Raw genomic sequence first — 26,013 nt, forward strand, 5'->3', positions numbered from 1 at the left:
GACAAAAACTATATTTCATTTGAACAAAGGCAATGACAGGATAGCAAGTTTTTAAAATCAAAACCGGTAACAGTCAGAACACCAAAGATTAAAATATTCACACAATCAATGACCTCAAGTGCAATAAGTTATGGATGGACCAACAATTGGCATTGTTATGTAACAGTTAAGAACTTAGGAATGCATATTACACCTGAATAAAAAGCAATTTGAAATGAAGGACTACTTTATTATATCTTAATGTAAGCAAAGTAAAGTAAATTAAATCACAACTTTCTCCTGTATGACGTCTTGAACTTTTTGAGAAGCAAATGAAATTTTAACGACACAGATGCAAGTTTTGACATGAGGAGCAATAAAATCTTTATTCTCCAGTTATTTTATAAGTATTGTTATGCCACAAGAACAGGTTGCTATTATGAATAACAGACATTCATTACAGAAGAAGCTACCATGACAAGCTCTATGAACACTAAATGAAATAAATCCTGTACTATTTCTTACTATCCACAGAATTCCAATGCGAAATTCCAATAAAAAATAGCACAGGACAACCTCTTAACTTAATTCGCCTAAATAAAGGGTCGTCTAATGGTAGTTCAAAAATAGAAATTTGAATGAAGCTGGAAACTTGATCAGACAAGAATGTAATAATATTCAAACTTATTAGTATAAAATATACCCTACAACTGTTCTTCGTATACTCTTCACACTTGTGTATAGATGATACATGATTTCTTTTTAAAATTAAATATTCTGTTTATTCTCTAGATTTATTATTATTCACTTTCTTTGATCATTGTGACCTTCTTGTACCTGCCATTAACTGTAATCTACGGTTACCATACATTTTGTGTAGATACATGTACCTTTGCTTGCAAGCAAATTATAAAAAGTATAAAAAAGATATTTTTCTTGCATACTATTGCCATTTAAATCATTAAATATTAAAAGCCTGTGAAAATGAGATGAATCCATAGGGCTATTCCATTGAATAACAACTTGTATAGGGAAAATGTAAAACAAACATTTAAGTTATTTTTTGTTGTACTGAACCATATATAATTGTTTAAACATTTCAAATTTTCATTTCATTAAAATATTTCCATGATACTGCTTTCTAATAGTTTGATGGTAAAAAGTCATTCAGATTAACTTCTATTTTATGCTGTGAATTTAGCACTGTTATAATTATTAACAGTTACATATTTCAGTTTTAACACTGTTTTAGTTTCTGATTTATTCAATGGGGTCAGGAAGAACAAAAAAGAATACAACACTTTGAAAACCAATCGGGAAAATTTGAACAGTATCAAAGTATTGAAATGATGTTCACAATTTCTATTCGAGAAATTACAGTAGCTAAATATAGAAGTTTAACAGAAGAAATGAAAAAAATATCATCATCAAGATTGGAGGGGGAAGGATATATTTTACATTTCTTCTGTTTTAATCTCAGAGAAATATATTTACATATAAAATTATGTACAATAGACACAAAATATTTACATCTTGACGCCTGAAGAATATTAAATGACCTCCCTTCACCCATTTCTCTTGTCTAGATTAAATAAATCTTTAACACACCTGTTGCTTACCAAATTGTATTTACTTTTTTCAAAATTAAATTTACAACAATTTTACAGGCTTATTTTTATAACCAAACACTATCTCTTACAATATATAATTTTAATGTAATTTGACACATAATTCCAGAATTTGTAGATTTACAATATATGACATATATTACACTGTACATCAAATGCTTTCAATAAATATTTGGACACAAAAAGAATGTACAAATCAGATCACAATCACTTCATAAGATTTAACTTTGGGTTACAATTTTCTCTTAACAAATTATGACAATATGAATCGATTACAATATGAGAAGATGTAGCTCAAAGTTACTTTATAACTGCAATTAGAATTGACAGGTTCCCTGTAAATTAAAGTGGCACTCATTCAATATGGAGCTCACACACATACACACAATTTATTTGCCTTTGGCCTAAAGAACTTTAATGTAAATGAGCTTTCACACTCACAAAATATTTAAAAATTTGACCTCTGAAATTATTTCCATTGAGATCTCCAACAAAGTTTCCACTGAATTAAAATGTTCACAGTGATTTAGCACTGTTTTTTATTATCCATATCAGTTTGAATGTATTACACTTTTCCCTTGTTTTTAACCTGTCCTCTTGGTGGAGTGACTGGACGGCCTGCATTTAATCCACCATAAGGAAATTTCTTCTTATCGGCTGGTTTCAGAATCTGAAAAAATTGATGTTGTCCTGTTAAAAAACATTCCACATTCCATTTTTTCTAATAATATCAATACTAAAGAGTAGACTGGTTTGTAGAGAAACTAGTTAGATTAGGCAATCTCACTAAAATGACTTGCAAGTTTTTTTAATTAAAAGTATAAAAATAATGAAAGAGCAAAAGCAAATTTAATACTTCAGTAGAAATTGTAAGTAAATCATACAATCCATTTCCTAGTTTCAATTAAGTGAGGTAACATAATGCATAATAGAAGTGCAGTGGGTAACTGTTACAGTTGTGTGTGTTTGTGTGTTGTATAATGCTACTTTCAACAAATTTGGCTATTTCATAGCAGCAAATTTTGATTGGTAGAGGAAGCCAGAATATCCAGAGTAGAACCTAGATCTGACAACGCTTCACAACTAATTAGTTTAGTTTTATTGAATTTTTTTTCTAAAGTTCAAAGGGATGTAAACAGTTATTAAAATGTTGAAATATTAAGATTGAATGATTTTTCAACCTACTGAGGACAGTCTGAGGTGCATACAATAGTTATGATTAAATGAACAAAATGCTTTAACATTACCTGGAATGAGCACATGAGAGTTTCATCAACACTCATCATAGCTCCTGCATTATCAAATTCACCACAATAGTTTGGAGCAGAGAACAAAGTTACAAGCTGTCTTTTGGCAAAGAATTCATATCCATCTTCTACTACCTGAAAAGAACAATTATAAATGTAACTTAATAGGGAGATAAGTATCAAATGATTTCAATTCTGAAATATTTTTATAATGAAACACGTTTTGCTTTAAGAGCTTGTCCTTGTTTATACATGAAATTACTTAGGGAAATTGAATGTGATTTAAACCCACGCCGTGAGCTTCAGTTTTTTGTTATGTTTATTTATCTACATTCTGTGTACATTTACTGTTTATTCCCATTTGTTAAATTTCAGTACTGAACATCAACTTGTACCGTAGGGTTTTGTACAATGTTAGAAATCCAAACTGCAACCTAAAGTTAATTGATGGTCTCATCGACATTCATACTACATTATTACTTCTATAGTCAGTAAATATGTACTTTCATACAACTTTGCAAGATATGGTAATAAGACTATATGAAATAATTATTTTTGGTTGTATACAATAAATATACATGATATATGTACAATTGAAAACATCTCCTTTAACATGTTTTAACTCTTGTCAGTGTATTACCTCATGCACTATTTTAACATTCGTTGGGAGAATAAAATTATTTTTTACTTTAACAACAAGAGACATGACATTTTATTCCATTAACTACGAGAGATGCAAATGAATTACAAATCATACACCAACAGAACTTTGTACCAAAACAAGTCAAATGCAGCTCACTCAAAATCCATTTACATGCAGGATATTGAATGCAGTGAAAATAATTTCTGAAAGTATCACATTATTGCATATAGTAGTGAATGGTCCCAACAGCTGATCAATATAATTTTCTATTCTAAATGAGTTGACACTTCATATCAAATAAATACATGAGCATTTAAAATCGGTTAAGAGTTGAGAAAAAAAAAAACCCACCACATTTAATGAAATATCTTAGTGACTTACCTGATGAGCCCTGCATATAAGATCAAGGTCATGTTTATGTAAAAACTTAGCAACAACTTCTGCACCAAATGTGAATGATACACCTCTATCATTTTCTCCCCAGCCCATTGTTTCCTTGTCTGGATCGGACCATAATAAATCACACAATAATCCCTGATCTGGTACATCTGTAGGCCTCATTATTCTTCTGATCTGCTCCATAGATTGTAAATCTGGACTCAGACCTACAAGTAAACCAAAAAGAATTATCAAACTGCATATTACAAAAATTTTCTTCTCTATGGTTTTTGGACGTTTTAATGCTTTTCGTTTTTTTTTGTATTTTGTATTTTTTTATTTGGAATAGCTTTAACAAACACATAATGATATACTCAACTTATCAACACAATTGTACATTCATGAATTAAATATTTATAGCATAACTGATTGTTGTTTGCTTGAAATTCGAATAGAAAATATTTCTTTCATCATGTTCATATGCAGATTTTAATGCAATATGCTGCAAGATAAGAAATCCCCATTTTACAACCATTTGTTAATCAACTCTTAAAATTTTTTTACAACTGAAATTAATTCTTGTTCCCCATCTCAGTCTAACAATGTCTAAGACTAAAGACACTTGCTAAAAGTACATGTATGACCTTTTGTTTTCCAGCAAGTTTTATGTGTATGACAAGGGCATCAGGCATTTAAGTTGAATAACTTAACTGTGTAGCCACTCAAAATATATATTGTTGTTGAATAAATTTTTCTGCACTTAAATCCACATTCAGTTTTTACACAACTGAAAGGCAATAGGTAATTTATATATTTCGGAACAAGATTCCTTACAAATCAAGTTCATGTCAGATATATCATCAAGTCTCCCCAGTAGGTTCTCAACACATCTCATGTCATATATGCTTGTTTCAACATCAGATCTCTACACTGAATGATAATGGTGACTTGAAATTTCTGCCATCTCCTAGCACAAGTCAATACGGTTAATCTTCTAACTGCTTGTAAAATAAACAATCATCTGTCTTGGTATTTTTAAAAACAACATTTATGCAGAGAATGTAAATCCTTATTTCCACCAACAAGTAAAAAACATCACATATCTCTGTATGATTGTTTCGTTGTTGAAGTTTACATGACTGTAAGAAATATATTATTGTTAATAAGATGGAAACTATTCTTTGCTTTAAATCCACACACATTCAATGACACTAAAACTAGGAATTTCTTGTCATTGTCCATGTAAACTTTTTCTATTTTGAAAACAAAAATGACACCCAAATACAATGAAATATTCATACCTCCATGACAACAGAAGATTTTCTCATCAATAATTGCAGCTATAGGTAAACAATTGAAACAGTCTGTGAATGTTTTCCACAACTTTATATTGTATCTTCGTTTACCTGAAATTAACATAAGTTATATCATTACAAGAGGATCTATTTTGAACAAATCAAAATATCCATATTTCCAAAAGATTTTTTTTTTTAGATAAAATATTTTTAAGACAAATCTTTACAATAGTAATAAAGTTAGAGTGCGAAAACCAATGTGTCTTCGGACGACACCGAGGCCAACATCATACCAATATACGCCCTTTTGCGGTCATATAAAAACTGCTTCCAGTGTGTCCTTTAACTATCTTTCTGTTAACATAATCCTTTTCTAATACAATACTTTTGACAAAATTTGTGCAAGTACATTTTTAAATGCTGCTAAAATTTTGCTGTAGATTTCAGCAAATTATGAGTATCCTGTCTTGTCCGTTAACATTTTTTAAGTTTTCTATTTTCAGTGATTTTACTGGCTCTAGTTAAGTAGAATGTTTAGTTCCAGAGCATCAACAGTTATTAAGACATTATTTTTTGTCACTATGAAGTAAATACTATATTATGCATGCCTTAATGTCTAAAACAAATTGTGACATTTCTCAGAGAAAACAATATTCTTCTTTGTGTACATGTTATTTAAATTTTATTTGTTTGGTGTCGAGATGTATGCTGTTTAAAGGAGCATACATCTCATCATTTATTTCTAGTTCAATTTCAATACAAAATCAATTTTAAATCTAAATTAAAACCATCCTTTCACTTACATTCATCATAAAATCCATAAATTCTGTTTATACTAGCACATTCATGATTGCCTCTGAGTAAGAAGAAATTTTCAGGGTATTTGATTTTATATGCCAGTAGGAGACATATAGTTTCCAGAGACTGTTTTCCTCTGTCTACGTAATCCCCCAGGAAGAGATAGTTACTCTCTGGTGGGAACCCGCCATATTCAAACAATCGTAGTAAATCGTAATACTGTCCATGTATATCACCTGAAACAAGAAATTTAACTACATAAAGAAATGTAAAATATGTAACAATATGGCCTGCAATAAAATACAAGAAAAATCAGAATTTGAACAAATCTTATAATACATAAAACTGAACACATGCAAAATATCTAGAAACATCAAAACCAATTGATCATCTCTTCCTAATATGCAGTGTATATGCACAGTTACATTAAAATAAAGCTCAGAAAAATACATCTGACAACAACTATGCTTTTTGTTTTTAATGTGATTTTACTGTTCACTTTATTTTCCTTAAATTTCTATTAGTGGTTTTGTAAAAATGATCTGAGCTGGGACATTAAGCAGTCAGGGGTACTACACAAGTTATTTTTATTTACTTGAAGAAGTAAATATTAATATACTTATATAAATAAATTTTTAAAGTTGTAAGATACTTATATAAGTAAATTTATAAATTTGTAAGATACTTATACAAGTGTATTTTAATCACTTGTAGAGGTAAATCATTTTAATGGCTTAGTTATGTCCTCTAGACTTTCAGATTTTTTTATTTATACAAGTAAAAAAGCCATATTATCTTCTTTTCTTGAATTTCTCAGGACTTCTTTGCTCTAATGGAATTTTTAATTGTCTGTCCTTTGCAGATGTCTTTACTTATCATTTAAGTGTAATTTCATGGACAATGACAATCTCACTTTTCTGTTATCTTCAAAACACTGCTCATTTACAAGCCTCCAAGGTCTTTGCGCAATTAGTTTCTTTGTTGAATTAATGAGATGAAATGTTGAACTCTTATAAAAAATTATGAGCTAACCAGAGAAAAATTGTTTAAGGCATGTTTTTACATCCCAAAACTTAAGAATTTTAGGAATTGTTAAAAAAACAAACTAATAGAAGTAATTTTTTTGAGAAAATTAAGGGGAGATTATTCAAACCTTATAAGAAAATATGAATATAACAAATTTACTTATATAAGTATATTATTATTTAATATGTCAACTGGCATGAGTTATTAAATTGCTTAAGCAGATTTATCTACTGGATTTTATTGTCGAGCCTTCGACTTTTGTCGAAAAAGCGAGACATAGCGATCCTACATTCCATCGGCGTCGTCGGCGGCGGCGTCCACAAATATTCACTCTGTGGTTAAAGTTTTTGAAATTTTAATAACTTTCTTAAACTATCCTGGATTTCTACCAAACTTGGACAGAAGCTTGTTTATGATCATAAGATTATATTCAAAAGTAAATTTGGTAAAAAAAAAAATTCCATTTTTTCCGTATTTTACTTGTAAGTGGACTTAGTTTTTCTGCCAGTTAACATTACATTCACTCTGTGGTTAAAGTTTTTAAAATTTCAATAACTTTCTTAAACTATCCTAGATTTCTACCAAACTTGGAAAGAAGCTTGTTTATGATCATAAGATAGTATCCAGAAGTAAATTTTGTAAAAAAAAAAATCCATTTTTCCGTATTTTACTTATAAATGGACTTAAGTTTTTCTGCCAGGAAACATTACATTCACTCTGTGGTTAAAGTTTTTGAAATTTTAATAACTTTCTTAAACTATCCTGGATTTATACCAAACTTGGAAAGAAGCTTGTTTATGATCATAAGATAGTATCCAGAAGTAAATTTTGTAAAAAAAAAATTCCATTTTTCCGTATTTTACTTATAAATGGACTTAGTTTTTCTGCCAGTTAACATTACATTCACTCTGTGGTTAAAGTTTTTAAAATTTTAACAACTTTCTTAAACTATCCTGGATTTGTACCACACTTGGACAGAAGCTTGTTTATGATCAAAAGCTAGTATCTAGAAGGAAATTTTGATAAAATTTTGTTCCATTTTTTCTGTATTTTACTTATAAATGGACTTAGTTTTTCTTCCAGTCAACATTACATACATTCTGCAGTTTAAGTTTTTAAAACATTTATTAGATTCATAAATTATCCTGAATTTTTACCAAACTTGGACAGAAGCTACTTACAATCAAAACATAGTATAGAGGGGAATATTTTTATTAATTTTTTTCCTCATTTTTGTTGAGCCTGCGATTAACACCAAAAGTAGGCGAGACACTGGGTTCCGCGGAACCCTTACGAATTTTTTGTATATTTCTGGGATGTTTCAGCTGTGTCTTTTTTGAATGATTTTCCTTTTCCACTAGATTTGCTTCCTGCAGTTGATCTCGTTGGTTGTTTTAAAAAAAAAAGTTCAAAGGCTTTCACTGGACTAATACAAAAGATGGTAAGAAGGCGGTTATGATTTTTTTCTTTCTACAGAACATGAAAACTGCTCTGAATGATGGACTTGCCCTTTCCTATAAAGTAGACCATGTAATAAGAGGTTCACTTATTGATTTTTTTTAAAAGTTTTTAAGTAATTTTTGACATTCGATTAAGCAGTTTATGGTTCCTGTCAAAACTTTAGGATATATCTTGTTGTAGTTTGACTTTTGGTTGATATTGCAGCTGAAAAACTAAGTGAACAATTCTTGAAATTGCAACAAAAGATTTGTATAATGGTTCAATCTTAATAGATTCTGCTCAATATACTTATAGTTCCTGTGTTTGTGAATATTTTCTTCTAGCAAAATCAAACTGTTATGAAAAAAATAATTAAACATGATGAATAAGGATACAAATATATTCAAATTTATAATGCACAAACCTATATGTTTATATTAAACAAGAACCAACAATAAATTATAATGCAATTGTAAGCAAACTCTTTGAACATGGAGCATTCCGACTTTGCAACTATAAATCAACTAAATATGGACATTTTTCATGTTTATAAGCCAGGCCTCCAGTTTATGGTTTTTTATTAATATTCATAATGATACCCTTGCTTTTTCAACTCACCACATATCTTCAAGGGAGCTTCTAGTTCTAAAAGGATTGGTTGACTTAGAAATATTTCTCTCGACTTGAGACAAAGTCCTCTTATTTCTGATTCTGTCAGCTGTACATTTTTCCCCGGTCTTGATCCTCTCACTATAAATGACCAATAAAGTTGTGTTAACAGCAATAAAGACATAGATAATTCAAAAAAATGGTGCACTACATTTAAATATTGCAGTTAAATAGTTGCCATGATTGATTTTTAAAATAACTATCGACTCTCCTTAAACATGAATGCACAAGTTACATGTACTTAATTATCAGTAAATCTTGGGTTTTTTTCACAGCAAATGAATGCCTATCTGAACCAGCAATCGTAGCTCCTGTACAATTATTTGAGCTAAAACATGGTGCAATGCTAAAACTTGGAAATTCGGTAAACAAATTTTTGAAGGATTCTTGCAAAGTATGATTCCATATTTTTTTAATATTGGATAATAGGAACTAACAAGAGGCTGTCAGAGTGACAGCAAACCGGATTTCCTGCAGAGGTCGAACCCTGAACAGTTGAGTAAGTATGGACACTACATTTAAGCTCAAAACAGCTCTGAATTTGGATTGTGATTGAATATTTGACACAGCATAGGTTTGCGACACAAAATGAATGTGGTCAAAGAACTGAAAAATTTGAAATTGGACATTTACCTATTATGGTCCAATATCCAAAATATAAGTACATTGTTAGAATCAGCACTTCAAAGAACCCCAAGAATTCAATTTTTGATGAAATCAAACAAAAGTTTAATTTAGGACACTTCGGAACCTCAATTGATGTGTCAATTAAAAGAGCAACTTATTTACAACCCACCACCACGACAATGCAGGTAAGTCTGGAGGAAGCCAAAGTACTCAGAAAGAACCACTAGGTTCCATGGCTGGAATGCATGTAGACAGAGATATCTAGATTGATCAAAGTTAGGGGTGGCGGACTTTAAACAATCGATTTACTTCCCCAGTAGTGATATATATCGAAAACACCGAGAGCAAATAGCAACAGGGGCGCAACCAACATGCTACTGTCATCATGAAACACAAAATTCTTTTTTTCGTTACGTCGAAGGTACCAATTCTGGCTTTATTTTTTATATCTGATTTTGAGTAGAATACACATTATTGAGTACCTATCCAAACTTATTAGGCTTTACAATTGTGTCTTTCGATAATTACAAATGAAGACTTGCAACACAATGAAAACTATCGGTTTTATGAAAGGGGTTTATGCAGGTGTCAACAGGTGCAGCTATTTGCAAGGATCCTTAGACTGACACTATAGTAGGATTTCGAGTCTCAATAACGGGTTTTATTTTTCATTTCAACAGTTCAGATGTCACAATTTTCAAATACAATGTTCATGACTTGAAAATTGTCACGTTAATCTGAACTTACCGGCGATCATCCCCTGTAAGTCGACAGAGAATCGTAAATATATCGTTTTTGGACGGAAGCTAATCCTTACCTTCTAATAATCTTGCTATAATGCTATCTATATTTAATTTATCAGTGTCTGCCATTACAAAGAAGACTTGTCCTGAGGTCTACGATGTTTTCAAAAATTTAGATGACCCCAACAGCCGGATGATTACGGATTTTGTTTGATCCCCCTCCAATATTTCAGAAGTATTAAAATGGCGGTCGTCAAGATGCGTAAGAAATTATCACGCACTGGGTAGTTAATCGGCTCTTAACTACATTAAATATTAGGGACTATATTTTCTATCAACAACAAAATTCTAGAAAAGATAAAGGTTCCATCGTACACGGGCTAGAGTTTATTAAACTTAATGAAAATTTTGAATGAGAATTACATATATTTAATAATTTTATTGAAAATCAGAGAAATTTATTCTGTTTGGATACAGACCTGTTGCATGATGGGATTTGTAAACTAATGGCGGCGAAGGGCACCAGCAATGGGGTGAACATGTTTTGAAGATAACTTGTATACAAATGGATTTGCGGAATTCCCCTAGTCCTTCGCAATTTAAATCGTACTTTCATACAGCTCATTTTGCTATACTGGGATCATGACTATAAAACGAAAAGGTTAGTTTTGCACCGTACCTATTATTGTATTAGTTGTTGACAAAATAACAACAGTAAATAAACTGTGAACAACATGATTGAATGAACAAAGTGATAAATTTCATACCAGGTAGTAGAAACATGTGATAAATATGTTTAACAAGAGTTTTTTCTAACCATCAAACTGTTAAACAAAGCCAGTCATATGTAGAAAATGAGGTTATCAAATTATAATCTTGACCCAATTCTGTGCCTCACAACAGCATGTTCAGCCTTGTTCTTCATCACTTTTCAGATAAACCAATATCACATTTTTTGTTGTTTGTTTTTTCATTCATTTTTATTTCGCTTTTTAAAACAGGTGTAAAGAGTTGTAATTTCAACATTTGGTTTTATTAGCATTATTGTATTATATTCATCAGGCTACTGTGTCTTTCTACCTCATGCATTTTTCCCCTGAATATACACTTTCGAGACGCGATGGCCACACTTCCATGTCATACATAGGATGTGTCTGCCATACCGCCACATCGTCCTTACGACGTATCTTCCATACCTTTTAAAGACGTATCGTCCATACTTTAAGTATTTTTAGTCCCCTAGCTACCAAAGAACTACTGGAACTCAGTTTGGTGCTGTTGTTTTAATAGTGATCTCGTTTTGTATTTCCTTCACAATTTCCGGTCTCACTAATCATGCTAATTAGCGACAAGAAGAATAATTTAGCGTCAAGAAGCGACAAGAAGACTATTTAGTGACAAGAAAACAAATTTAGCGACAAGAAAGTTAATATTCTATCAATAAATATAAATGTATAGAAAAAGTTATTTTTTAATAGTAATATAAAGCATCACACATTTTTGAAACATAGATCTAATTGCTACAGCAAATATTACGTTTTCCCTGTCAAAGGTAATTGAAGACAATGTTGAGTTTTCAAGAGGTAGTGTTCACTATTTACAATGTTTGTATATTCTGGCGCGTGTAATTGTATAGTCTGACAAATGTACACAGTTAAAGGTGTTAGTTGGATGGTATTGTAGCAATAAAACAAGAGACATGTGTATCACTATAGAACTCAAGGTAGAACCACCTGCATGAGGTCCTCCTCTATATTTATGCCGACTCTATATTTATCTTCATTCATTTATTCATACTCTGACTTTGCTGCTCTTCGTTATATTTAATAGAAAATAGACAATCCCTTTCTTCTTTCATGACAAATGTTTAATTTCTTCATCTATCAATATAACAACAAAAAAATGAAAATCACTTTATAACTGCCCATATATTAAAAAAAAATGTCAATGCATATTTTTTTAATATATTTATTTGGAAAAAGATTTTTTTTAAAGTTTTCTTGTCGCTAAATAGTCTTCTTGTCGCTTCTTGACGCTAATTAGTGAGACCCACAATTTCTTGACAAAAGCATAATTAATACTTATATTCATCAAAGAAATGATAATAAGCAATTAACAATCTTCTTAAATTTAAAAATTAATCATTATCTGATTACTAAGTTTTATATTTCAAAACTAAACTTATTGTTTTAACTATGACAGATATTAATCTCCCATTTTGGATATTAATTTTTTTTTTTTCAGTTTGTTTTATGCAAGATATTAAAAATCCATTTAGAAAATAATATAAATACTTTATTCCAAGTGTATAACATATAAACCCATGACAAATAATGTAAATACAGCATAATTTATTCATTATATTTTTATATGTCTCATCTTTTTTGTTTAAGTTCACTGCTGAATTTTAAATATTGTAAGAATTTCACATATATGTATACACATGATACAGGCTGACCAGTCTTTACTGAAAGATTTATTTGTTTTTTATTTAATTTTTATTTTGTTTTTGTGATTGGATTGCTTCCCATGATACTAAATCAGCTGTAAATGGTTACATTTGGTGCCCAACTAAAAAACTCATGGTAGTTAGATAGAATATCTAACCATTTTTCCAGACCTCTGTGCCTAACCTGGGATTGGTACTTGAATTTGGCTCTTGTATATTTTTACCCACAGAAACCCTTTCCTTAACAAGCTTAAATAAATAGGCTCAAAGTTGAGGAAGAGAAAACTCATAAATAAATACCAGGGTTAAATTCATATATGCATTGTCAAATCATCTTTTACCTTACTTTTTTTCAAGCCTTCAAGGCTTTAAAACTCATTGATATTAACATTGATTAAGGAGATTTCAAATTGAAAATCCCTGAAACTCTAACTGGAGAGCATGATTCTTAATACAAAACCACATTGTCTACTCCGGGGATCAAACCCAAGACCTCTGTGTTAAAAATCGGCACTCTTACTAACTGAGCTAAAGAAACACTTTCCTAGCTAAACCGCTTACTGACAATGCAAGATAAGCAATCCTGTCACACTCTTACAACATATACTCTGGCTTTATTCACTGTGTTTTCATTATAGAGAGAGCAAATTACATTCTAAAAAACAATCCTGAGCCCTGTGATTTAGGTAGCACAGCAGCTATCTCTGGGGAAGTTTTTTGTTGAAATACCAGAAGAAGTGGAAAGCTGAAAAGAATGAAACAAAAAATTTTAAAAATATGAAAAAAAGAGAAATAGGAGGTTAAATGGAAAAAAGACGTCAACATACCACATCTTCTTATGTTTATGGTGCCTCAACGTGCAATTTTCTTTAGGTAAAAGTCTTTTAACCAGTAGTTTATGTTGACTGTTGTAATTTACTATCTTGTGGAACAGCTAGTTACTAAAATTATTCTTTTTTTTTTTTAGATTTTCAGAAGGCTGCTGCCTTCTTACATGAATTTCTTTTGAAGCTGAATGAGGAATCAGAATGTGCAGAACTCAGGGATGTTCTAAATTTAGCACTGCTACAGTTACAGAAATACTATCGCCAGCTGCAGCATCGATCACAAGACAAAAATGTAACAACTTTATCATTAACTGCAAGAGGACTAAGTCCTATGACACCTTTTGTGGACGCACCAGACAAATTTCAATGGAAATGGCTAAACTTGGACAGTATAAAAAATATTACTGGTGTACGGACAGACGAAAGTATGAACATAACTGTGTTACCTCCCTTGATAGATGCTACAAAACGAGGAGATTATCACACAGTAAAAGAATTAATAGATGATGGTAAATATTCAGTTCCTAGAATGTGTACACTACAGATTCTGATTGACCAAATTTTCAGATGAGTCCAAGGACTTATCGTCTTCATTATTTTTAATATGATCATGTAATGATAAATGAAATAAATCATTTTCTGCTCTTGTAGTAAAGTTATAGAGATGATGATTAGTATAAATGTAAGGAGATATGGTATCATTGTCAATGAGACAACTGTCTCCCACTGACCAAAGACTCAGTTCATTAAATCTAAATTTATCCACATGGTCTATGGACTCTTCCATTATACATTTTGTTATATAAAAAGCAAAACCATTCTCCTTTTCTGACCATAGAAATCTACTGGGCACAAATTTTAAGTACATGTAACTGTTCAAGGCCTTCACAGATTGTTTCCCCGGAAGCTTGTATATATAGCAGCAGTTTGAAAATAACGGACAAATAAGATTGTCCATGAAATTATGCTTTTATGAATAATAGTAAAGCCAACTATTGAAGACAGGTAATTAGAAACACAACATGTATTAGAGCAGATTAGTCAAGAAAAATTCAGGAAAAGAAGAAAATATGACTGGTACTAAAAGATGTAAATGTACATCATATACATGATGTATGTAAGTTAAAAAAAACCTGAATGACTATGGGAGATAACTCCTCTGCCTCCAATTTTTAACCTGCACAGATGCAAATATTCTTCTTATAATCATGATAATAGAGTGGGTTTATAATTATAATTTTTAAAATATCTAATTTCAGATCCATCACACGTTGAGGAAAGAGATGGCACTGGACGTACACCTTTGTATTATGCAATACATTTTAAACACATGGAAATTTTACATCATTTACTGGAAAATAGCTGTGAAGTAAATTCTTCAGCACATGGTAAGTAAAACAAAACAATTACAACCATGTGACAATTATATTTACTGAAATAGTTTTAGAATTTTGTTGTATGTACATCATAATAATAAATTTGCACTCAAAACCTGTATATTATTAAGGACACTAAAGGGAAGCAAAATATGAACTCTTTCTGAGCAGGGGACCTTTTTATACAGAGGTTATTTTGCAGCTTTGTACATGAAAGTGATAATTTTACATTGCTTATTATAGATAGTTATTTACAGATAGGCTTAAAATTGTTCTTAAATGTTCTGTACATGATATGTCAATAATCTGAGGTACATTAATCTCACATTTGAAATTCTCGTAAAATTTAGAGGAGCATATATACATGTATGTTATTTTAATTGTTGAACAGTTGAGATTATCCATTTTATCTTTATTCATGTGTGAAACAAAGTGATTTGAGAACTTCATATAACATGTACATTATGTATTTATCCCACAATCGTCCTTACTACAATTCAAAATTACAGATAATTCCAGGCGTTAAAGGTATATTATATATGTTTAAAGTCTCCTGGTATCCTGCTTCTATTTTGCTAGCAAACCGTTATGTTCAAATTACTCTTTAAGTCACAGTTTAATTTGGGGTCCTCATCAAGGTACATGTGTAAGTCTTGTTGATTTTATTCAAAAACGAATTAAAAGGTCGGGAATTAAAATAACTATACATTTAATAAGCTCAATGTTAAATTGTAGAATAAAAACAATATTCATACCATGTACGAATGGTGTAGGAAAAATAGAATTTATTTGTACTTGTTAGGAAACAGACTGCCTCGCTGTTTCTAAAGCTTGTATAGATAAATTTTATATTTTCCTTCACTGTACTGCACTCATATATTTCTGTACATGTATAAATGATCCATCACTGATTTAAAAAGAAAATGCTCATAATGATTGAACTGAATGACAAATATTTATATGAAAATGATTTTTGAAATTTGAAAATTTCATTATTTATTTTGCTTTTGCCATTTAAAGTTTAATGATTGTAATCATGTAATACTATAGATACTCACTCACTTCTCACAAGTAATTATCTTTATACTATTATATACAAATGTAGTATAAGAATAATAAACTTGTGATAGAACAGATATGAACAACCATGCTTTCACTTGTAGACATCACGAAGTGATAGTCAAAATGCTTTTAAGTATTCTGACATGAATTATATATTCAAGATAATCCCACTTCATTCATATATATACATTGTATATTGGTCAAGTAAATGTAGTAGTGTGTTTCCTTCAAGTACATGTGAGTTCTATATGCATGTAAAAAACTAACAGCCTACCAGTGATTATTATCATTTACTGTCTGAGTAATACAAGTGCCTAATACCTGCAACTCTACTTAAACCACCATAAGAAGGACTATCCTAAATTAACATAATACACTCAAAACTTTTTGTAAGGGCATGAACATGCATACATGTCTTAAACATATGACTTTCTGAGTGGATATACCATTTCACTTGCTAACAGTTATTGCAATAATGAGCTTTATCTCATCAGTAATTGGATAATGCACCAATGGCTCATCAATAATGAAGATAATGTACTAATGGCTCATCAGTAATTGAGATAACTCACTAATGGCTCATTAGTAATTGAGATAATGCACTAATGGCTCATCAGTAATTGAGATAATGTACTAATGGCTCATCAGTAATTGAGATAAGACACTAATGGCTCATCAGTAATTGAGATAATGCACTAATGGCTCATCAGTAATTGAAATAACACACTAATGGTGCGTCAGTAATTGAGATAATGTACTAAATGGGTCATCAGTAATTGAGATAATGCACTAATGACTCATCAGTAATTGAGATAATGCACTAATGGCTCATCAGTAATTGAGATAGATAATGTACTAATGGCTCATCAGTAATTGAGATAATGCACTAATGGCTCATCAGTAATTGAGATAACACACTAATGGCTCATCAGTAATTGAGATAACCCACTTATGACTCATCTGTAATTGAGATAATGCACTAATGGCTCATCAGAATCAATGGAGAACTCTAACACTCCATGATATGATGAAGGCTTTTAATTACTAAGCCATGCAAAGCAAAATCATCAGAAATCGTATAGAAACATTTTCAGTTTTCTTGATAGGATATGAAATTGAGCTGCACAATATATCGAAAGACACTCTTGTGCTTTACAAATTTACTGAATGTATTGAATCTACTGTCTGTGCTTGTATTGCTTTCATTGCATAGCTACATATAGCTGAATATTATTCACAAATTCTATTTTCTTTTCACCCGCTCTCTGTTAGTGCATTCTTTTGACGATTTACCATTGAGGAGGAATTTTATTTAAATGGAATATCTTTGTGTATTTCTGTGTCCATCAAATCTATGTGTGGCATGTAGATGAATCATTTTTATGTGAAAGTTATAAATCAAACCGGTTTTGCATGTTACGTAACATATATGCAATATTACATTGTACATTAAATGTTATTTCAGATGGATCAACTGCCTTACACCAAGCTTGCCATGATGGGAATCATGTAGGACTAAGTTTATTACTTCAATGTGGGGGAGATTTTACTATCCAAGATACACAAGGGAGAGCGCCCATACATTGGGCAGTTACTACAAAGACAACAGAATGTCTTAAGGTAAAGTATGATACTAGATTTGTTCAAGTCTGAGACAAGGATAACACAATTACTGATAATAGGGATTATTTATAACATTTTTTGTTTGTTTGTGTGAAATTAAGCAACAGTCAATCACTTCTTGAATGTAATCAATGTTTGTCGTGTGGTTTGGGAAAGTTGCTGTAACATCTTATTGTTTTTTTTTTTCATTTACACAATTAGGTGTGGAAAGTAATCTACAATAGATACTGGATGTGAAAATATTGAATTTGAATGAAGGGATTTTAGTATTTTTTATATGATCAGGAAGCATGTATTCCTAATCCAATGTGCTGTGATTGCTAAAATATCCTCATCAATTTCAAAGCAGCCAAACAAAGACACTAGTATCTAAAATGTAGAAAGGTTGTTGTTGATACTGTGGATTTATTTTTTTTCCTAGATTAAGGAAAAATAGTCTATTAGTTAATATTTGCTTTTATGGTTAAACAAAAATCAGCATACAAGCCTTTAGAAAATTGTCCTTTGTTGAACTTTTTGATTCACCTGTACCCACTAAATTAACATTAACTGATATCCAACATTATATACTATTTGTTCAGAAGTTCCAGATGTCTTGTTTGTTGGAGGGGTTTGTCATATCCTATTTGTTTAAGGGCCAATTATGTCCTGTGTTTTGGGAATATTACATATCCTGATGTTCTGTTTGTTTAGGAATGGATGGTGTGTTTGTTTAGGAATGGATGGTGTGTTTGTTTAGGAATGGATGGTGTGTTTGTTTAGGAATGGATGGTGTGTTTGTTTAGTGAGTCCTGATATCCTGACTGAGTTGTGGTACTTGTACTCCTTATTGTTTATAAGAATGATTTATATCTTCAGGGATCACCACATGCTAACTAAGGGGTGTGCTCCTCCACCCTTGATTTTTTTAGCACCACCCTTAGATATCCTGCACCTCGATCTCTCTTCAGAGTTAACCTGAAGTTGTGAAATTATATGAGATAAGTTGGACATTTTTTCTTAATCAGTACAATGTTCATTGATTTTGAAAGACCATAGTTCAGTTTTAATTTTTGTGTCATGAAATTAAAATACATTGTTGTACACTTATACACATTTGTTTAAGATCTAGAGTACTGATAGCAAAAAGTATAAAATTTATTTAATTGGTATTTTTTGAAAGATTAAAATATTTTTTTTTATAGATTTGACTCTTGAAAGTTTGTCTTTGAGGATTACTGTTCCTGTTTTATATAGGGGTTCATGATATTCTGTATGAGTATTAGGGTACTTAGTTGTCACACTGCCATTTACACCAATTACCATTGAGAACATGTATGAAGGTAGCTCATCAAATCTGACAAAACATAGTGCTGTTGATGTTGTTGTGTATCGAAACTAACAAACAAATGTTCATAAATGAATTTTTGCTGAATGAGAAATATGTTAACCATTTTGAACCCAAATTAACCTGTTTATGAACTTAATTGCCCTTAAATTTTAGTGTAGACATACAAAGTGCACATAGTTATCTTAAGAGTAGGTGGCTTCCAGAATGTCATATGAAATAAGACTTAGTAGGAAGTTAAATTTATAATCAATTTCTATCATTCCTTTTTTTATCATGCAATTTTTAACTGTTTTGAATATTTATACTTAGCATGCGTAAGGATTAACTTGGAAATGTGATCATCTGGAGTTCTTCCATGCAGCAGTAAGACCCATGCTGTGGAGACATCCATTTGAATGATTTTGATACAGCAAATAAACAGCCAAAACTCTTAGCTGGTCTTTACATGTTCTATTGCAAGGCATCATTTTTGCCCCTACCAAACATACTCTCATTGCCCAGTGACAAACCACATTTAAATGCCATACTCCTGGTACACACACTTTGTAGAACCTTATTGATGTATTATTAAATGTGATCTTGTCCTGAGTTTCATAAAATATTTGCCATTGGACAATTATAGCAAACTGAAATCAATCTATGAAGCAATTTTGTTTATGTGGTTTAATCCAAAACAATTTTTTATCAATCTTACTTCGTATTCTATGTCTTTGTCCACTGGACGTTAAGCAAACAATAATCAGTCAATCTATGTCTTTGACATGTATTTGAATTTAAAAAAAATGAAAACCTTGCTTTGTCAGAAATTAGAAATAGTGACAGGGTTTACCACAGAATTAACATCAATTTAGGTGTCAATTGTTACAGTAACATTGAAATAAAAGGTCAAATGTAGAAATATTTCATACATGTAGGCATAGAAATTAAATCATTTTTATGAAAATTGCCATCTTAACAATCATGACAATTGCTTGAATATATTCACTTTTTCAATTTAAAGTAAAATCCATTTTAAAATTTACAATAATGATATACATGTTATGATGTACAAAATTGAAGTGAACATGTAAAGTGGTACTTGTCAAGTAGCTATTGTATGGGAAAAAATGATTTTTATCATAAACGGAAATACTTTCCTTAACAAATAAACAAATATGTATTTCTTCTCAAGTATTGAAAACTCTACTTGAAAACTGGTATTTATTCAATTGCCTGAAGATTTAAATCACTTGTAAAATGCATGTAAAGTAAGCCGTTAAATACACGTAATGTGATGTAAATACATATGAAAAGATGTTGAATGTTCATAAAAGGTATGATTTTCTGTGTAAGGAATCTGAAGGGTATAACTTGAAAGTTTGAGGATTGTTATGTTGATTTTGTCCAATGTTCAATGACATTTAAAAAGATAAAAGTAAAATTTCAATCTGCTTACCTTTGGAAAAATGCCAGATATATATTGTTTTGGTACTTTCAATCAGAAGTTTTATTAGCTCAATAGGTAAAAGTAAACTTTTCAAAACAAATTCATGTATATGTTAATAGTTTGGAATCTTATCAAAGTTTATAAAACATTATGTTCATCTCAAATGAATTATGAATATCAAGCCAAAATGTATTTTGCTGGCTACAAAATTTGAATTAGCGCAGGTGTACTGTAAATTATTTAAATCTTGGGATAGATATGGTCTTATGATTATGGTATTTAAATGGTACAATTTGTGTCAGACTGTTTAACAATGTCAATGACCATGTCTTACAATAAGACATTTGTTTGATTATGGATATTATCGGACAATGATCCTGGATATCTTCATTAAATGATAATATGTAATTGTTTAACAGACGATGGAGAGAAAATTTCATTATTTAAGTAAATAAGTATTTCTATTTATAAAGTATACTACATAGATGTTGACCTGGAAAATTGTCAGACAAATAACAAAATTTTGTCAATTTTATAGTTTCATGTACATGTATACTATAAGACTTGTGTAAAAAATTGTTATACCAACAATTGTATGGTATGGCCTAGGTCCATTTAACATCATAGACATAGAGGAATGATAGTGTCACTCATTGCAGACATGGTTCTAGGCAAACATTTTGGTCACCTTTTATTCAGTTATCTTTATAATTTGCATGAGGGTTTTTTCTCAATTTATTTTCTTTTTTTATCTTGTTTGTAGTGTAATGAAATTAGCAGGTACTTCTCTATTGTAATTAAGGTCCTTAAATTTAATTCATTTATATGTGTACACGAAATGTGCATTGTAATAGAATATAATACACCTGATTACCAAACTGTGAAATATAAAAAACTGATAATTAAATTTTTGAAATATAAATAATTGAGATCTAAGAAATATTTATTACCTTTGAAATTAATGCAATTGTCTTTATTTAAACATGTTAAAAAGACATAAAAGTAATCCTTTGTATTGCTATGAAGAATACAAATGTATGCCACTGACATTGTTGTTATTGGTTGGCTAATTAGAAACTGATGGTGTGAAAATCAATTTAAAAATCATTGAAAAGGAGATTTTTTTATTGTTATTAGTAACACATTGAAGTTAACAGTGAAAGGATTTACGGTAATAAGATGCCAGACATTTATTGTATAATTTAAAATGTCTTTATTCAGTTTTAATCCTTTATTATTGAAACTTTAAAAGTAAGAAGGAAGTTAAAAGCTTTGTGCTGAAATTTAACATAATAAACAAGGTTATAAATTTGATAAACATGATTTATAGTGGACTGAAGGTATAACTTAGATAAGTGCAGGTCACTAGTTGATAGTATTTAAGCCCAAGTAAATACTATTACAAGTGTAGATTAATAAATTCATAATTAAATTAAAGTTTATTTATCCATGTCAAAAGGCTGAATATATTTGATATTGTTACAATGGAAATATACCTGGCAGTATTTTGTATGTTAAAAATTAATCAGTGCTACAGAAATTAAATTCAATTTTACATTTTAGCCATAGAATTGAAAATAACAACAGCTTTAATATAATAATCCAACAGACCCTGTTTATGTGCAAATTTGATGAATGGTGTAAAATTTCTTTTAATATTCTATTCTTTATGATCACATTACATTAACTTCTAATTTTTAGAATTAAAGTTCTGTAAGACCTTTAGTTTGTGATGATTTACATAAATTTGACTGTTGTATAGCCAAAGTTTATTAGTTAATATGAATAAAAGGAGATGTGGGGACAATGCATATCAATTTGACAGCAAACTAGCAATACAAATAATCAAGGACATCTTTTGGGCATCATACAGTCCTGAACAAAATATATATTTCTGTACAAATTATCAAGCTCTAAATCGTCTAAAGTGCAAACAAATATTTAAATGATTAAACAGAAACTATTGAAGATCATCTACCTTAAGCTTCTTCCCAGTGCTCCAAATAACAAAAATAACTTGGAAAAAAAACAGTATTTTACCAGAAGACTGTCACACTGTTTTGTTTTGTATGTGTCAGTTTTCAGTATTGATTTAATAGTGTATATACTACGAAAAGGAAGTTTGTAATATCTCAGGTAATGACTAATTAGAAGAAATATGAAATAGCTTATTACATAGAATGTCTAAAACATGAATTTTGTAGCAAATTGTTAATTTAATTATTTTATTTTAATAACATTTGTCTCTTATGTTTTCAGTATTTGATAGCAAACCAGGCTGATGTCAATGTACGAGACAAAGATGGATTGACACCATGTATGTGGGCGTGTCGTCTTGATCATATTAAACATTTTGAACTATTGACCTCAGCAAGATCCTTCCGTCCAGAAGAGCATGATGGGATTGAACGAGATAATGGTGGAAGGACATGGATGCATTGGTCTATTAGAAGGACAGAACCTCTTGAATGTTTACAGGTCTGTTACAACACTAAATAGTATTCAATACTATAGAAAAATAATTTTCGATTTTGTGTTTATGTCTCTAAAAGAGAATTAATTGGAACTAATCTTTATGGTTAAGAGTTAAAGAAAGGTATATTCCCTCTCCATGCAATGGAAAGGGAAGATTAGTTCATGGCTCAAAATTTGTACATTAGTAATAGCAAAGGAACAGTGTTTTTATTGCTGCTCTTCATTTTAAAGTCACAGTGAGTCCTTCAACACAGAAAAATTCAAGATGGCCACTGGTTGAGCTGTATGCTATGCTATTTGTCGATAACACTACATCTGTGGATTAAACCCAAAATTTTTTTTCGGTGGGTGAGGGGGGTTCACTTTCATGGATAATACCTTTCCCTGCAAGAAAGAAATTTAAAACCATGCAAATTTTTAGTTTTACAGTATATTTTCACAGAAATTGAAAGTGCACTTTGCCAGACACAAATTGTGCAGTATCTACAAAAAGAAACATTTGTTATTACATGTATACAAGTTATGTGCATAATTGATTATCCTTTTTGCTTATGTGAATTGTTTTGCCAAAGTTTATCTGAAAGGAACCCAATACATGCAATAGTAAGGTTAGCATCGGCCAAATGGCAAATGAAAAGAGTATTCACCTTACTGAAATTTACTATCTGACTTTGATTGTGGAAGTACTGTAAATCAAATATCAATTAATTGTGGAAATTTTTCCTCTTTTCATGTGATGACAAAAATTATGAAATAAATAGGCAATAATCTTACTGGTAATATTAATTTTTCCATATACATTGTACCTGTTACTAACTTTCATGTTTTACTTCACTACCAATTTGCTGACTTAAACATGTTTTATTTCAGACTTTACTGACAGCAGAAACAGCCACTATACAAGATGAAGACGGCAAGACAGTATTACTGCTAGCTGCTGAAATGGGTTGGTATATTTATGTATAAAACGTGAATAAGAACATAGCGAAAGAGTCATATGTTCATACAAGTCATAACTCTTGCCGTCTTATTATTTCTGTAATTTCATAACTGTTTGATGAACTTCAAAATATTCTTTAATAGCAATATGATTCAAAGATATTTAGACCATTGGATGTTTTTGGTTTTTCCTTGTCGTCGAGTTTCTGTTCCATTTGCATATACCCAACATCTCCTTTTATTCATTACATATAAAGTAAAATAGCAAAGATTACAGATCACAAATTAGGAAAACTATATGAATATAAAAATATGAAGAAGTGGTGCGATTTCTAATTTAACAGCTATCTACCAGAGACCAAAATTTTTTTATCCCCTTGCAGGACATACAAATGTAGTCTTGGGATGTAATCTTTACAGCATTTCTTTCTTTCTTCCTTCTGTCAGTCCCAGTTAAGCTTTGCGTTAAGTTTCAGATCTAAGCAACTATAAATTATAGAAGAATGATCTTTTGTAAGTTGGTATCATTGTAGTGAAGAAGGACCACACTTAAATGAGGTGACCTTGACCTTCATTAATATTTAACAAAAAATTGTTGAATATGTAGCAATTTTTTTTCAAAATAAAAAAATCATTAAAATTTCTGAATATACAGTATGTGAATGTCTCTGATATTTACATCACATTTCCTTTTATTCATAAGCAATACTGAGAATAGAAAGACACCTGTCTACCTTGAATATTTAGACAAGACCTTAAGGAAATCAAAACCTATATTACATGTATGTTTATATATTAAACAAGTAGGTATTTTATTATCATTATATGAAGATATTTTTTTAATTGAAAGGTTCTCTGTTAGCTTGCAAGATAATAGTTGAAATTGGAGGATATAATCGTGTGCACGACAGAGATAATCAAGATAGGACCGTGTTACATCTGGCCGCTATTGGTGGTCATGGTGATGTGGTTAATTATCTGTTGGACAAGGGAGGTAATAATTACTGTAGTTGTATGCATCAGACTGATATATTACCATAAAAATAATCAATTAATTTATAGAGTTTTATGATTATAATTGTCCATAGGCATAATCATTTTTTTTTTCAACAGTGTATAATTGGGAATAAAACAAATTAAAGGGATTAGGGTGGGGGGTGGGGGTTGTAAATGAGATAAGAATCACATGGTATATAAGAAAATAACCTTAAATCAAAGAAACTGTGCATTTATTGCTGATCTATAATCAGAGGTCTTCTGCAATGAGTAGAAAATCTCAAAACAAGATTAGAATGACCAATTATAGAGTTGCTCTGTTACTTTGATAACTGTTAGCATTTTTAAAGGTAAGCATATGCATGATTATCAGTTGATATGTAAACCACAAGTCACATCATTGCCATGTTGTGTAGAAGAATTCCACAGAAACAAATATTAAAACATTTCCAAAAATATGTTTAACAATAAAAACCAAAATTACAAATGAACAACTAAGTATGGGGATTTAATGACATAAATTTTAACAACTATGCATAAGGTTAAGTAATAATAATGAATTTTGTAAGAAACAAATCATCTTTTACATCAATCACCAGAGGAGAATTTACAATACTGCGATATACTAATAGCTATTAACTCTTTACAATACTGCAATATACTAATAGCTATTAACTCATGCTGGATAATCTTCAGTATGCTGCATGATTAATATATAACACTTGATAATGTCTTGTTTCAGCTGATCTGGAAGCTAGGGACAAGTTCAACATTTCGCCATGGGACTACGCCAGAAATAAACAGTTACATTATTGTCAGTTGATTATAATGTCACATCAGCGCCAAAGATTAAAAAGTAATCCCACAAGTCCTCTTCCTAATGGCCTCGGTCTGAGTCTTGGCAGTTTAAACGGGTACATGAATGGTGATGATTATGATCACATGATTGTAAGTTATCATGCTAGAGATATATGTTTATTTTAAACCTTTGTCGAACAAATATTGACAACTTTCACATTTATTATTTAATGTAATTT

The 26,013-nt window shown here is 30.5% G+C and overlaps 2 protein-coding genes across 2 annotated transcripts in view; one reads left to right on the plus strand and one right to left on the minus strand.

Moving 5' to 3' along the window:
• Positions 1-747: 747 nt before the first annotated feature.
• On the minus strand, positions 748-10,752 carry LOC127711540 (serine/threonine-protein phosphatase alpha-2 isoform). Its single transcript, XM_052217622.1, has 7 exons — positions 10,548-10,752; positions 9,053-9,184; positions 5,974-6,204; positions 5,177-5,281; positions 3,879-4,102; positions 2,855-2,989; positions 748-2,277 (listed from the first exon to the last, which is right to left on the minus strand). Exons 1-7 carry the CDS (start codon positions 10,600-10,602, stop codon positions 2,173-2,175), a joined length of 987 nt encoding a protein of 328 aa, XP_052073582.1. The 5' UTR covers positions 10,603-10,752; the 3' UTR covers positions 748-2,172.
• A 222-nt stretch (positions 10,753-10,974) lies between these two features.
• Positions 10,975-26,013, plus strand: part of LOC127711536 (general transcriptional corepressor trfA-like) — a 32,295-nt gene continuing 17,256 nt past the window's right edge. Inside the window, exons 1-8 of the mRNA XM_052217615.1 lie at positions 10,975-11,134; positions 13,890-14,258; positions 15,009-15,137; positions 17,653-17,807; positions 22,826-23,044; positions 23,912-23,987; positions 24,831-24,974; positions 25,719-25,924. Coding sequence (XP_052073575.1) covers positions 11,116-11,134; positions 13,890-14,258; positions 15,009-15,137; positions 17,653-17,807; positions 22,826-23,044; positions 23,912-23,987; positions 24,831-24,974; positions 25,719-25,924 — 1,317 coding nt within the window. The 5' untranslated portion in view covers positions 10,975-11,115. The remainder of the gene's footprint in view (positions 11,135-13,889; positions 14,259-15,008; positions 15,138-17,652; positions 17,808-22,825; positions 23,045-23,911; positions 23,988-24,830; positions 24,975-25,718; positions 25,925-26,013) is intronic.

Source organism: Mytilus californianus, unplaced genomic scaffold (genome assembly GCF_021869535.1).
Source record: "Mytilus californianus isolate M0D057914Y unplaced genomic scaffold, xbMytCali1.0.p SCAF_8, whole genome shotgun sequence".
Classification (NCBI taxonomy): Eukaryota; Metazoa; Mollusca; class Bivalvia; order Mytilida; family Mytilidae; genus Mytilus; species Mytilus californianus.